The 15903-nt window shown below is 45.3% G+C and overlaps 1 protein-coding gene and 3 pseudogenes across 1 annotated transcript; all 4 read right to left on the reverse strand.

Moving 5' to 3' along the window:
* Positions 1–478: 478 nt before the first annotated feature.
* On the reverse strand, positions 479–7488 carry LOC133616854 (uncharacterized; annotated as a pseudogene).
* A 1726-nt stretch (positions 7489–9214) lies between these two features.
* On the reverse strand, positions 9215–11831 carry LOC140676657 (uncharacterized; annotated as a pseudogene).
* A 4-nt stretch (positions 11832–11835) lies between these two features.
* On the reverse strand, positions 11836–13000 carry LOC140679408 (uncharacterized; annotated as a pseudogene).
* Positions 13001–13076: 76 nt separating this feature from the next.
* On the reverse strand, positions 13077–15774 carry LOC133616852 (uncharacterized). The gene is given in 4 exon segments (XM_072914742.1): positions 13077–13097; positions 13166–13657; positions 13775–13867; positions 15721–15774. Coding segments are annotated over 4 exon segments (660 nt in total).
* Positions 15775–15903: the final 129 nt, after the last annotated feature.

Consider the following 15903-nt stretch of genomic DNA (forward strand, 5'->3'; position numbering starts at 1 on the left):
AGAGCAGAGGTATTGCATGAAACAGCATGAACAGAGCATGACAAAATCAACGACGACACCAGAACGACCAACTGAAAAACCAGGTTTAAATAATGACCTGATTGAGACAGGTGCGTGTGTCCAAAACGTGAGACAGGTGAAACTAATGAGTTGACATGGAAACAAAACAAGAGGGTGAAAAAACAGGAACCATTGGCGCTTTAAACAAACAGAACATAACTAAACAAAACATGATCACAAGACATACAAACACCAAACAAAACATATAACACAGAAAAATGCATGCACCAAAAAACATTTCTACATCAAATTTCTACGTCAAATCTTCTAACACATTACCATCTACAAGCTAAATGTTTTCCCTTTCAGTCTGTCATACAAATTATTGATATACTAGTGGTTTTCTTGGTCGAGATGAAGATGTTATATTTTGATGTGTTTGTAGATCATTTTGATGATGTTTAGAGACTGTTTGACCCTACTCCGCCTTAGACTCGCCATCAAAAAGTCCCTCTTCATCAGCAAAATGATCTGCAAACAACACATCCAAATCAAACATAGCCCCTTCATCTTGAGCACGAAAACCACACAGGATGGCTTCGTGGTCGCTGAAATAAGTGGACAACACCACCGCACAATCCACAGCATACTGTGTTGTTTTCACATAAACATGGTCAATTAATGTCCCATTCTCTGTAGTCTCTTGTGTTACATGCTGATAAAACCCATTTTGGCCCATTCATTTACAAATTGATGTATGCTTGAGAAAGTCTTCATTAAAATCTCCCATTATATCAATTGTGTTACTGATTGGATTTACCCAATCAAGTAATTTAACCAGATTTGATTTAAAAAGTGAATTTGGATAACATGGCGGACGATAAATTACTGCCATCAAAATGTTCTCTTTGGTAAACAGGCACACCAAACACTCCAGATTTAAATTGGGCACCTGCAGAATCTCACAGTCCGAATTATCTACAACATATAAACCCACTCCGCCATATGTTCTAGATCTCTAATCTCAGATAATTTGACATCATTGCTGCTGTAACACAAGGCTCGAGGACGACTGTGGAAAGTATATCCCTCTATTTGGACGCAGTCTGTTGAGGATTGTGCACTAAGCCACGTCTCTGTGACAGCAATACAGTTACATGGAAATGCTGCGTGCAAGACACCAAATGAGCGGCGTGGTAACTTAAATTTTGAATGTACATTAAATACAGAGAGAAACTGAGTTTCTAATGAAGGCTGTGGCTGTTCAATTAGAAATGGGGGCATGCTATCCAATGCCTCCTTGACGGTGTCCTTGCAGTAAATGGCCTTTTCCTCAAAATCTCTTAATCACAAGGCCGGACATATCCCTAACACGGCTGAGGGCGACATACGCCTGCCCAGCTGCTAAACCTTGCCTAAACACACGACAACCTCCTCTACAGTTAGACCTTGCACTTTGTGAACAGTGCAGGCCCACGCGAGTTTAAGAGGAAACTGACGACGCAAACCGCCGCATTTTGTCGCCGAATCCTCCACGGGATCAATGGCAGTAGAATGCGGGCATTCTACAGCAGCAAATTCAATTCCTCCTTTGTGAGCCTATTTTTGGATCGTCAAATTTCACATAGACTGCGAGGGGGAAGTCTTTATCTGCTCCAAATTGAATATAAGTCACGTTCCACATGCGCCATTGACCAGACCGTCTGCCACGTCAACATTTTTGCAAAGCATTACACGTGCTTTCAGAGCCAAACACAAACTCTTGGCCAAACACGTGTACGATGTTTTGCCGTGATGCCCGAATATGCGCTTTAATTCACCTGACTTCCTACTGTTAATAAAATCTTGGGCCTCGATTGTAACATAATCTGGACAGGTTGCGAATAACCGCTCCAGATTATGCGCGCTGGTTTGCATATTCCTGGGATAAATGTGCAAAGCTGCGCTCTCTTCCCCCGTCTCCCGGGACTTGAGGATATCTACGTCGCTTTTCAATAAGGGGGTTTGCTTTGACCGAACTCTAAGTCTATTTAGCAGCTCAGAAAATACACTATCTTTTTGCCTCACAATTGTTTTTAGTGCTACTTTTGTAAAATGACACCAGAGGTCCACACTCACCTGACTGGTGTACAGCGGCCTCCCATTAACGGGTGGCAACTGATAAAAGTCACCGACAGCTACAACACTAACGTTGCCAAATGGAGAAAAGTCCCCCGTCTGTTTAATTTGTGTGTTAACCGGCCATGCACATAAACTAAAAGATGATGATCTACCATACTGATTTCGTCAATGATTAGAATTTGTAGGTGACCAAATTGAGCCCTCAAGGAGTTGATCTTATCTTCACCCAGACGGATGTATGGTAAACTAACCTGCATGCCAATACTGAAAGTGTGGTGAATTGTGGCTGCATGTAAATTGTATGCAGCTATGCCTGTGGGAGCAGTTAAGAGTACGCAGGTTTCATCTGGTTGGTACAGACGCGACAATAGTCTCCCTGCCTCGTACTGGATAGCTCTAATCAAATGGCTTTTTCCAGTACCTGCCCCACCAGTTACGAACGCATGGAAAGGTTCTGGGTTTTTTCCCCATCACCTTTTCTAGGCACCATTTCCTAATCCAATCAAAAATGCTCCTCTGCGTCTCATTCAGAGAATGGACCAGAGCTAAACCCTCCCTTCTAGACAAAATGTTGGTGTTTCTCTCAAATTGAGCTACTTGTTTACCACCAACAAACAAATCAGGGACATTTTCCTCCCATTCAACTAGCTGCTCTTCCCTAATTTCCCCCTGCTGCTGTCGCCGCCTCTCCTCTAAACATTCCATGTGTTCGATTTGCTGTTCAGGACAAAGGTCCCCCCACGCATCGTCATCGACATTATCGAACCGGTACGCCATCTCCTGCGCACGCTCTAGGACAGGACAGTCCACTTCAAACTTTGCCCTGTTTTTATTGATGACGTCTCGCACTGGCCGCGCGGTCCCGCCAGCCGACGTCACATTACCTTCCTCATAGAACTGTTTGTAGAACTCAAAGCCTTCCGGCTTGAGGTCTAAATCAGTTCTATGAGGAAGGAACAACTGCGGCAAACTCTGAAAGTGGGCTTCCTCCTGTTTGTCTAATTTAAACCGCATGTAGCGAACGACGGCAAACTGAGTTTGTGTTCTCCGCAAGATGAACCCTAAACCCCCTTGTAGTCTGTAGTCCTATTGTCTGATTTTTCATTCTTGCTGAGAACACGATACTCCGAACAAAATGTGGCTATGCACATATCCTCAAACACGACACTATCGGGCCTGTTCCTATACCTATCTACAATACTTGTCATCCACATGTCTTCTGACCTAAGACCCTCTGAGGAAGCCTTTCGCAACAACACACTGAGGGGTAAACTCATCCGCAAAATGTCATTCCCTGTTGGAATAAACACAACCTTCCTGGAACATTCTTTCAAATGCATGCTCATTAGCCTATACACTCCCTCCTGAGCGCAGACATCTCTGTTGTGTAAATATACACTGCCCAGTTTCTTTAAAGCATCTTTAGCTGAGAGATTACCTTGTTTATTTGCTTCTTTAAGGGCATTGCTAAATAACAGACCTATTTCCGTCTCTGCTTTTGTGATGTACTTTATTATGTATACGATGACTGCGTAGGCGTCAGTGACAAAGCTAATGTCCATGTTAGCATTCCAACACTATAAACCACCTTATTTTTAGTCTCCAGCCGCCTATAAGCGAGCTCAAAGACTGCCTGGTTGATGCCCACACTGGCAAACAACTCTTCTACGCTACCAAAAGGCTCTTTCCTCTCCATGGCATCCTTTACTCTCGATATATCCAACCGCGCAACCTCCTTTGGCAACTTCTGTCCCTCATCGCCCAGACAGCTGCACTGTGGCCTGTTTTCTGAAATACAACTACCCTCTGTCCTCGTTCCCTTTTTAGCACAAACACATTCTTTGATTTTGCAGATAAACCTGCATGCAGAGATCGGTTTTGGAAAATTGAAACGGCATTTCGTTTTATTTTTACGACATGACTTTGAATGCCGTTTTGAATGCGTTTGAACCGATGACACAACTTCCATTAGTGTGTCATCGTCTGAGGGTAGCTCACATGACATATTTATCAATAAACTCTGCAACTTCTAAATCTGTGTTTTTATACATTTGGGGAGCTCCCTCAATCCAAAACAGCACATGACCATGGGGGGACCCACGCTGCTGGAACTCAATTCGATAAAAGTAATCTACAATCTTGCCAACTGGTTGAGACGGGGACATGAGTACTTCCTTCAAAAAACAGTGCTACCTGTTGTCAAACATCCTCGCGGCTGTGACCGGGTTGCGACGCAAGAGTTCGCACCTATCGGCCCACTCTAACTGTTCTACTGTCTGCTGTCTGCCTTCCTGTCTCAGGATGCTGGCAAGGAGATTCTGCCAGCGCAAATCATCAGAAGAAAAGGAGCAGAACCATGTTGGAATCCCCAATTGGCGGACACAAGCCAAAAGGTCTTTCTGAGCCGAAGACCAAAAAGCTGGCGTCCCGCGAATGGGCCGAAGGAAACAAAAACCGTCATCGAACTGTAGCAAGCGCTTCAGAGACTTGTCGTCTTTGAGCATGCCCGGGCAAATCCACTGAGAATGCTGACCCCCCTTACCTTTACGCATCGCGACCAAAATGCTACATATCACTTGGTCCATTTCGGACATATACTGGATAAAGAATATATATTCCACATTGTGCGCAAAACGGCCGTCGGCATGCATTATCAGATTATTAAAATAGCGCGACAATTTTAAGCGATGCATGCGGCTGGTGTGGAATGTATTTGTGCTCATCGGAAACAGCACAGGGAAACTCATCGCCTCATTTAATTTGTCAGAAAGCATTCTAACCGGACTATTACCTTCCCGCGGGGGCAAGACTTACTTCTCTACACTTTGTGATGTATTGCTCTCCCTGAAGTTCAAGTCCTCACTATACATTTTCCTATAAAGCAGGGCACGTCTCTCGACGTCTAACATTAAATGTATCCTGCAGTCTTTCTTACGCTTTAAATACTTTGTCGCACTAGAATCCCTACTTATTGTATTGCCCTCTACAACCTCTATAAAATCTTTACCTGAATCTAGACAATCTATCCCATCTACTGCCTGCCCCGCCCCATCTTTCACTGAAGACCTAGTGCTACAGCCTATATCCCTGCCTAATTTACAATAACCATGACAACTTTGCAGTCCAGGCTTTAAAACACAAACAACTTACTCAAAATGCTGGCCCCCGACATTCTCCAAGTAAATGCAGTACGCTGACAAACACTTACTGCTGCAACTATACTTTAGCCAACGACTATCATCAAATGTAAAAATATCAATGCCTAAATAATCTGCAGTGGCCTGGATTTCAACCTCTGTGGCCCAAGTCTTGACACACTTCATCCTGGACTAAAAGCGACATATCGCTCCTCAAAAGACCCCGATACCTATCCTCATTCTTTTCTAGCTCTCTACAGGCTGCCAGTCTAATCTTACGATGGTTCTTCTGTGAACCACTGACAGCCTGAGAAATAGCTCTGAAAAAGCAGTTCCCATCCGGAACTATTTTCTCGCTAAGGCAGGGAACACCTAAGTAGCTCACCTCTCTATGCACCAGACCACCGACTTTCATAAAATCTACTTTTAATTGACTACACAAAGCCCTACAAACGTCATCACCGAGGGGACGAAAAAACTGTTTCTCACTCTCTGATGCAGTGATAAACAGTACATCAGAGTTGACTATAACGCATTCAAAACGCTTTGATTGTTTTGACATGCGTTCACGGGAAAAAATCTTACGCTTTTTGCCATCAGTGGCAACGAATTCTGCTGTTGAGCCACTGCTAACTTCACTTAAAAAAGTGAGAACAGAAGCGCCAGACAGTGCTCGGCTCGCTTCAACACCAGCCCCACTCTGACACAGATGGGGCTGCAAAAAATTTTTCAAGGTCACTAAATCCTGGTGCCAGAGCAGTGCTCATCTCTATGAAGCCACTTTCCACAGAAACACCGGATTGTGCGTGGCTCACAGCTTGACCTGCATCACTCTCAAACAAGGAGGTGGTGGCACAAACATCATTGATGTCACTAAGCTCAGGTGCTGCAGCAGTGTTCATCTCAAAGATGCAACTCTCGACAGAAGCTCCAGACAACGCTGGACTTACACCTACACTAACCCTAACGCCACACAGCTCAAGAGGCTTCGGCCCTGGACTGAAAGCATCAGCCAAACAACAGATGTAGTGATGCAGGTCATCTAAACAGGAAAAGTACAGTATTACACTGGTACTGTTGTGATCTACCAGGCCACAGCTACTACGTGAGTGACTGTCGACCACAGCGAACTGTCTATCCTCACAGATGATGGCAGATGTAGACGTTACCAGTGTCAGCAGACACATGCTGTACTGCCTGGAAATTCCCTCTAATCCACTACGCAGAGTCACAAAGGGACTGTTTTCCTGCTCAACACCCACAGCACCTGATGCTGGATGTTGACTAAAATAGAAACTAAACAACTGCTCGTCAATAACTACATGACTATGTAGTTCCGGCACGGACAAATAATGCGACGGATGCCTAAAAATACCCAGGTTGCGCATACTACTGTAAAATTTGTCGCCGGAATACAGGATGCGATCGAGATCCTGTGTCTCCCACGAAAACACGCTTTTCACCACATGCTTAGCTATACTACTTGAAGCAATGGCCATGCATTGCATCCCTCCGTAACTAAACCTGCTATCCCCCTGGTGAAAAGATCCGCGCACAACCTTAGCTCACCTAATTCCCCGACGATCCCTCTCGACCATTGCCACACGACCGCGGACGGACTGAGGTTCACTAACACTAACACTACCACTATCACTAGGGAGAGGAAAAGAAGCAACCATATCTTTGAAGACCTGCAGCGGCACCTGGGCTTCCTCCTGGACAGCAGGCTCCTCCCTGATGACCGCTGGCTCCCCACGGACCGCTGGCACCTGAAATTGTACATATGGTGCATCTTGACACTAACCCTACGTTCACACAACCAGTGACGAGTGCAACTCTACACTGATGGCCATAATTTGACGATGGGAACTGAAGATCCCGGGAGACTTGGCGGGAAGAAGCCTAGCTGTTTTTGGGTGGCCCAGAGTTTTTCTGTTGCAACTGTGGTCCTGTGCAGATATTCGACAATAGCCTTCACTTTGTCCAGAGTTGTTTTTATCGGAGTCATGCCACTGCTTACAATCAAGTTGAGGGTGTGGGCAAAGCAGAACAGGTGAGGCCAACCTGTGTTCTGAATTGCTTTTACCACATTGGAAGCATTGTCAGACACACAGGCAGCAACCTTGTCTGTGATGTCCCACTCCCTTGCAACTCTAACAAGATGCTCTGAGAGGTTGTCTGCTGTGTGCCTCTCACTCATTTGAAAGCAGTCCAGCAGGACAGAGACCATCTTGTAGTCATTGATTGAATAGCATGTCACCGATATAAATGATCTTGTTGTTCTTGATGTCCAGCAGTCTGTGGTCAGACAGACAGCCTGGGCTCTTTTCACCTTTTCTTTGATTTTTTCATGTGTTGTTTTGTATAACTCCGGGATGATGGTATTTGATAGAGTTTTCCTGCTTGGTAAAATGTAGTTTGGGTTTAGTTCCTTCGTAAACTGGCGGAATCCAGTGTCTTCCACTATGGAATATGGCTGTAAGTCCTGTGCAATCATTTTGGCCAGCATTTCATCCAAGGCCTTTTGCCTGAGTGGGTCAATTGGTCTTAACACAAAATGGGCGAGTCTTGCTTGTGTTCCGCTACCTCTAGGCCTAGCAGTTGCTCCTGTTGTGGCAGCAGCAACTGGACCTGGACCGGTGCGACTGGCTGCAGCAGTGCTGGTGGTTGCACTGACTGGTGTAGTAGTGGTGTCACTAGTGCTAGCTGGAGCAGTGCTGGTGCTGGTGTCTGTAGGAGCAGGGTCTTGTCTCACCTCTTGCAGCTGAACAGCTGGGTGTTTGGTTCTTAAATGCCGGTAAAGATTTGCTGTGGACCCACCTTTGGTTGAGAGCTTTGCTTTGCAAATGTGCATATTGCTGCTGTATCAGAAATCAAATTAAATTGTGTCCAGACAGCACTTTTTCTTCTTGACTCACTCATCTTGTCATGTCACTCTCTTAAAGAGTAACATGACAAGATGACAAGTTGTTAGAAAGAGAGTCTCTTTAACAACTTTGGGGGGCTGGGAGTGAGCACAAGGTGATGGGGGGGAATAAAACATTTAACAGTAGGGTAAGGGTGAAGGGTGACTCGGGGGATGGTAGGTAAATGGTGTGTCTGTGTGTATGTGTGTGTGTCTGTGTGTGTATGTATTGTGTTGTGTGGTGTCCCCTCCCTGATAATGGTTGAGTCCTATCCAGGACAGGTAACATCTAGTTTTAGAAGAAAACAACACTCAAAGCAAAAAAGTTTTGATATAAAAGTAGTTTAATTGCAAGTCAGCATTATTATATAAATGATGATAGCTACTAAACAACAACAACAACAACAACAGTTGCAGTAGAAGGGATAATAATAATAATAAAAATAATATGAATCAGAATTGATCCCCAAGGAGAAATGTATTTTTGTTACAATAACTGTGTAAATAATAGCCTATGTATGTGTACATACATTAGTTATTATTATAATTTTAAATCTTCTCAAAACAGCCTGCCCTACACTTTACACCCCGCCCCACCCCCTCGCGTCGCTGCTGCTCAGTTTTGCCCTGCCTGCACTGAGTTTCTTTCGGTCTCCTCTACTCTCATAACTTTATGTGTTGAGATAATGGGGACAGGGTGCGTGTGTGTGTTTATTTTCATGTGGCTTGAGTCAACATTAGCCGTTAGCTTGGAGAATGATTGGAGAACGGATGCCAATGGCATGAAACATATCCCCGTGATGGGAGGAGAATCACTCGCGGCATTGGGGCAAGCAGAGCAGAGAGCGAGAGCGTTGTCGTTCACTGAGTGATTCATGTCGTTAATCCGCGGTGAACGAATCGTTCGCTCAGTCCCTCCCCCCGCCCCCATGATGCGTAGCTGGCTGCGTCGTTCGCCAACGTCGACGGTTCAGTGAGTCACAGAATGCGCCAGTTCCACTCATACCGGCATGGTCGCGGCGGAGCTCAACTGAACTGAGAAAGGAACGGATCAGTTCATGAAGTGATTCGGTTCAGTACGTTCACTCAAAAGATTTGTTCGTTCGAACGAATCGTTCGCAAACGACACAACATCAGTGTACAGCGACCTCCCATTAACGGGTGGCAACTGATAAAAAGTCACCGACAGCTACAACACTAACGTTGCCAAATGGAGAAAAGTCCCCCGTCTGTTTAATTTGCCTTGCACATAAGCTAAAAGATGATGATCTACCATACTGATTTCGTCAATGATTAGAATTTGTAGGTGACCAAATTGAGCCCTCAAGGAGTTTATCTTATCTTCACCCAGAGAGATGTACGATAAACTAACCTGCATGCCAATACTGAAGGTGTGGTGAATTGTGGCTGCATGTAAATTGTATGCAGCTAAGCCTATGGGAGCAGTTAAGAGTATGCAGGCTTCATCTGGTTGGTACAGACGCGACAATAGTCTCCCTGCCTCGTACTGGATAGCTCTAATCAAATGGCTTTTTCCAGTACCTGCCCCACCAGTTACGAACGCATGGAAAGGTTCTGGGTTTTTGCCCATCACCTTTTCTAGGCACCATTTCCTAATCCTATCAAAAATGCTCCTCTGACTCTCAAACTTTGCCCTGTTTTTATCGACGACGTCTCGCACTGGCCGCGCGGTCCCGCCAGCCGACGTCACATTACCTTCCTCATAGAACTGTTTGTAGAACTCAAAGCCTTCCGGTTTGAGGTCTAAATCAGTTCTATGAGGAAGGAACAACTGCAGCAAACTCTGAAAGTGGGCTTCCTCCTGTTTGTCTAATTTAAACAGCATGTAGCGAACGACGGCAAACTGAGTTTGTGTTCTCCGCAAGATGAACACTAAACCCCCTTGTAGTGCAATTCTATTGTCTGATTTTTCATTCTTGCTGAGAACACGATACTCCGAACAAAATGTGTCTATGCACATATCCTCAAACACGACTGGTTAACCTATCTACAATACTTGTCATCCACATGTCTTCTGACCTAAGACCCTCTGAGGAAGCCTTTCGCGACCACACAATGTTATTCCCTGTTGCAATAAACACGACCTTCCAGGAACATTCTTTCAAATGCATGCTTATTAGCCTATACACTGCCTCCTGAGCGCAGACATCTCTGTTGTGTAAATATACACTGCCCAGTTTCTTTAAAGCATCTTTAGCTGAGAGATTTCCTTGTTTATTTGCTTCTTTAAGGGCATTGCTAAATAACAGACCTATTTCCGTCTCTGCTTTTGTAATGTACTTTATTATGTATACGATGACTGCGTAGGCGTCATTGACAAAGCTAATGTCCATGTTAGCGTTCCAACACTATTATACTGGTTAACCCAGGTGTCGTTTACCTCTCGCCTATAAACCACCTTATTCTTAGTCTCCAGCTGCTTATAAGCGAGCTGCAAGACTGCCTGGTTGATGCCCACACTGGCAAACAACTCTTCTACGCTACCAAAAGGCTCCTCCCTCTCCATGGCATCTTTTACTCTCGACATATTCAACCGCGCAACCTCCTTTGGCAACTACTGTCCCGCATCGCCCAGACAGCTGCACTGTGGCCTGTTTTCTGAAATACAACTACCCTCTGTCCTCGTTCCCTTTTTAGCACAAACACATTCTTTGATTTTGCAGATGAACCTGCGTGCAGAGATTAGTTTTGAAAAATTTAAACGGCATTTCGTTTTATTTTTACGACATGACTTTGTATGCCGTTTTGAATGCGTTTGAACCGATGACACAACTTCCAATAGTGTGTCATCGTCTGAGGGTAGCTCACATGTCACATATTTATCAATAAACTCTGCAACTTCTAAATCTGTGTTTTTATAAATTTGGGGAGCTCCCTCAATCCAAAACAGCACATGACCATGGGGGGACCCACGCTGCTGGAACTCCATTCGATAAAAGTAATCTACAATTTTGCCAACTCGTTGAGACGGGGACATGAGTACTTCCTTCAAAAAACAGTGCCACCTGTAGTCAAACATCCTCGCGGCTGTGACCGGGTTGCGACGCAACAGCTCGCACCTATTGGCCCACTCTAACTGTTCTGCTGTCTGCCTTCCTGTCTCAAAATGCTGGCAAGGAGATTCTGCCAGCGCAAATCAGCAGAAGAAAAGGAGCAGAACCATGTTGGAATCCCCCATTGGCGGACACAAGCCAAAAGGTCTTTCTGAGCCGAAGACCAAAAAGCTGGCGTCCCGCGAATGGGCCGAAGGAAACAAAAACCGTCATCGAACTGTAGCAAGCGCTTCAGAGATTCGTCGTCTTTGAGAATGCTGACCCCCCTTACCTTTACGCATCGCGACCGAAATGCTACACTTGGTCCATTTAAGAAATATACTGGCTAAAGAATATATATTCCACATTGTGCGCAAAACGGCCGTCGGCATGCATTATCAGATTATTAAAATAGCGCGACAATTTTAAGCGATGCATGCGGCTGGTGTGGAATGTATTTGTGCTCTCCGGAAACAGCACAGGGAAACACATCGGCTCATTTAATTTGTCAGAAAGCATTCTAACCGGACTATTACCTTCCCGCGGGGGCAAGACTTACTTCTCTACACTTTGTGATGTATTGCTCTCCCTGAAGTTCAAGTCCTCATTATACATTTTCCTATAAAGCAGGGCACGTCTCTCGACGTCTAACATTAAATGTATCCTGCAGTCTTTTCTTACGCTTTAAATACTTTGTCGCACTAGAATCCCTACTTATTGTACTGCCCTCTACAACCTCTATAAAATCTTTACCTGAATCTAGACAATCTATCCCATCTACTGCCTGCCCCGCTCCATCTTTCACTGAAGACCTAGTGCTACAGCCTACATCCCTGCCTAATTTACAATAACCATGACAACTTTGCAGTCCAGGCTTTAAAACACAAACAACGTACTCAAAATGCTGGCCCCCGACATTCTCCAAGTAAATGCAGTCCGCTGACAAACACTTACTGCTGCAACTATACTTTAGCCAACGACTATCATCAAATGTAAAAATGTCATTGCCTAAATAATCTGCAGTGGCCTGGATTTCAACCTCTGTGGCCCAAGTCTTGACACACTTCATCCTGGACTAAAAGCGACATATCGCTCCTCAAAACACCCCGATACCTAGCCTCATTCTTTTCTAGGTCTACAGGCTGCCAGTCTAATCTTACGATGGTTCTTCTGTGAACCACTGACAGCCTGAGAAACAGCTCTGAAAAAGCAGTTCCCATCCGGAACTATTTTCTCGCTAAGGCAGGGAACACCTAAGTAGCTCACCTCTCTATGCACCAGACACCGACTTTCATAAAATCTACTTTTAATTGACTACACAAAGCCCTACAAACGTCATCACCGAGGAGACGAAAAAACTGTTTCTCACTCTCTGATGCAGTGATAAACAGTACATCAGAGTTGACTATAACGCATTCAAAACGCTTTGATTGTTTTGACATGCGTTCACGGGAAAAAATCTTACGCTTTTTGCCATCAGTGGCAACAAATTCTGCTGTTGAGCCACTGCTAACTTCACTTAAAAAAGTGAGAATAGAAGCGCCAGACAGTGCTCGGCTCGCTTCAACACCAGCCCCACTCTGACACACAGATGGGGCTGCAAAATTTTTTTCAAGGTCACTAAATCCTGGTGCCAGAGCAGTGCTCATCTCTATGAAGCCACTTTCCACAGAAACACCGGATTGTGTGTGGCTCACAGCTTGACCTGCATCACTCTCAAACAAGGAGGTGGTGGCACAAACATCATTGATGTCACTAAGCTCAGGTGCTGTAGCAGTGTTCATCTCAAAGATGCAACTCTCGACAGAAGCTCCAGGCAACGCTGGACTTGCACCTACACTAACCCTAACGCCACACAGCTCAAGAGGCTTCGGCCCTGGACTGAGAGCGTCAGCCAAACAACAGATGTAGTGATGCAGGTCATCTAAACAGGAAAAGTACAGTATTACACTGGTACTGTTGTGATCTACCAGGCCACAGCTACTACGTGAGTGACTGTCGACCACAGCGAACTGTCCATCCTCACAGATGATAGCAGATGTAGACGTTACCAGTGTCAGCAGACACGTGCTGTACTGCCTGAAAATTCCCTCTAATCCATTACGCAGAGTCACAAAGGGACTGTTTTCCTAATCAACACCCACAGCACCTGATGCTGGGTGTTGACTAAAATGGAAACTAAACAACTTCTCGTCAATAACTACATGACTAGGTAGTTCTGGCACGGACAAATAATGCGACGGATGGCTCAAAATACCCAGGTTGCGCATACTACTGTAAAATTCGTCGCCGGAATACAGGATGCGATCGAGATCCTGTGTCTCCCACGAAAACACGCTTTTCACCACATGCTTAGCTATACTGCTTGAAGCAATGGCCATGCATTGCATCCCTCTGTAACTAAACCTGCTATCACCCTGGTGAAAAGATCCGCGCACAACCTTAGCTCACCTAATTCCCCGACGATCCCTCTCGACCATTGCCACACGACCGCGGACGGACTGAGGTTCACTAACACTAACACTACCACTATCACTAGGGAGAGGAAAAGAAGCAACCATATCTTTGAAGACCTGCAGCGGCACCTGGGCTTCCTCCTGGACAGCAGGCTCCTCCCTGATGACCGCTGGCTCCACTCGGACCGCTGGCACCTGAAATTGTACATATGGTGCATCTTGACACTAACCCTAAGTTCACACAACCAGTGACGAGTGCAACTCTGCACTGATGGCCATGATTTGACGATGGGAACTGAAGATCCCGGGAGACTTGGCGGGAAGAATGTCATTGAACATAAATAACATTGTAGCATGTTGGAACGAATGCGGAGAAACTCTTAATAATGCTGACTCGGTACTATGGAGGGGTTTAAACCCAGACTGAAAGACTTATAAAATATCACAGTCCTCTAAAACAGTGTTTAACTGGGTAAAAACAATCTTCTCCAAGATCTTTGAGAGGAAAGGCAGCTTAGAAATGGGTCTAAAATGGGCTAAATCTCAACTGTCCAGACCAGGTTTCTTTAAAAGCGGTTGAACCACGGCGTGTTTAAAACTGGTAGGAATCACACCAGAAAACAGACTGCTATTTAAAATGTTAAGAACAGGTTGCCCTATTCAAGAAAACACTTCTTTAAAAAATGTTGGAGAGACAGCACCATGGGGGAACTTGAGGGCTTCATATGATTAGTTCATTCTTGTAACTGCCGCAGAGTCACTTGCTCAAACTGATTAAAAACAGCAGAGTAGTTAAACGGGACAGAAGGGTCAGAGGTCTGAACAGAAATGAGAGCCCTTGTTGTGGCAATCCTATCAATAAAATACTCTAAAAAGGCATTGCACAATTCAGAGGAGGGTTCCAAACATGGAGGCTGAGGGGCATTAAGAACAGAGTCAATGGTTTTGAATAAAACACGAGGGTCAAGACTATTTGAGGCAATAATGTTTGCCAAATGTTCTCTTTTTGCCTCTTTTACTGTGCTCTGATATCCATGCCAACAGTCCTTTAAAATCTGGAGTGACACCTGAAGCTTGTCCTTCTTCCACCTGCGTTCAGCTTTGCGGCACTCACGTCTGATCGCACGTGTTCTCTCATTAAACCAGGGTTCTGATTTAGTTTTGGCCTTTTTGATTTTTAAAGGAGCCATTGAGTTCAAGGCTGTCTCACAGGTGGAGTCAAAGAATGCATTGAGTTTCTCAGTGTCAGAATAAACAGAGTCAGAGGGTAAAAAAACCTGGTTAAAAGCAATAATAAACTGACCAGCAGTGGAAGGGTTAAAAACTCGACAGAGACGCACAGGAGCGCGCGCTCCAGCTGTCAAGTGGTTAAAACTGGCCTCAAATATGACAGGCATATGGTCTGAAAGCACATTGTCAAAAATGTCCAAGTTAGACACAGATAGACCATATGAGAGGACAAGATCAAGCGTGTGACCACGTCCGTGTGTGGGGCCAGACACAAACTGTGTCAAATTAAAAGAGTCAATAAGGTTTAAAAAATCCTTCACCAGTGGCTTGTCGGGAAAGCATACATGGATATTAAAATCTCCAAAAATGACGACACGATCATAGCGGGGCATAATTACTGCTAAAAAATCCGAAAAGTCATTGATGAATTCCTGGTATTTGGGCGGGCGGTAAATGACAGCGCACAGCACCGCGTCAGCGAGACACACCTCAAATACAGTCATATCAAAGCTGGCGAAAAATGACGAAGGAAAGTGTCGCCGTTCCTCCTCCCCGGCCTGAGGTATGAGGAGAGTTAAAATAGCAACAATCTGCCGTCAGAAGTTTGGAGAAAACACTGGACTCACCGGCACCGAGCCACGTCTTTGTTATGCACAGGAAGTCCAGACAGCGTGACTCGAAGAAATCCCTGAGTGGGAACGTTTTGTTCGCCACTCATCTGGCGTTTACCAGACCAATTCTGGCAGGAGATGAGACCGGCGTCGCAGCACACCGGGAATCCCGGCACAGCAACTTTAAATTTGAGGGATTCACCTCACGTTGGCGGCACCGGGCTGTACAGGTGCGGGTGCGGCGTGTCCAGAGTCTCTCATCGGGGCCGATTTCCGGTACAGGGTAACCCGATGGATCCACGGAGGGCCAGAAAGCAACAAGGGAACCGCTTAATCCATTTCCCGTGCGGGCAGCGCTGGAAGAGCATGCCAACAGTACTCTCTGCTTTA

Source organism: Nerophis lumbriciformis, linkage group LG14, assembly GCF_033978685.3.
Source record: "Nerophis lumbriciformis linkage group LG14, RoL_Nlum_v2.1, whole genome shotgun sequence".
Classification (NCBI taxonomy): Eukaryota; Metazoa; Chordata; class Actinopteri; order Syngnathiformes; family Syngnathidae; genus Nerophis; species Nerophis lumbriciformis.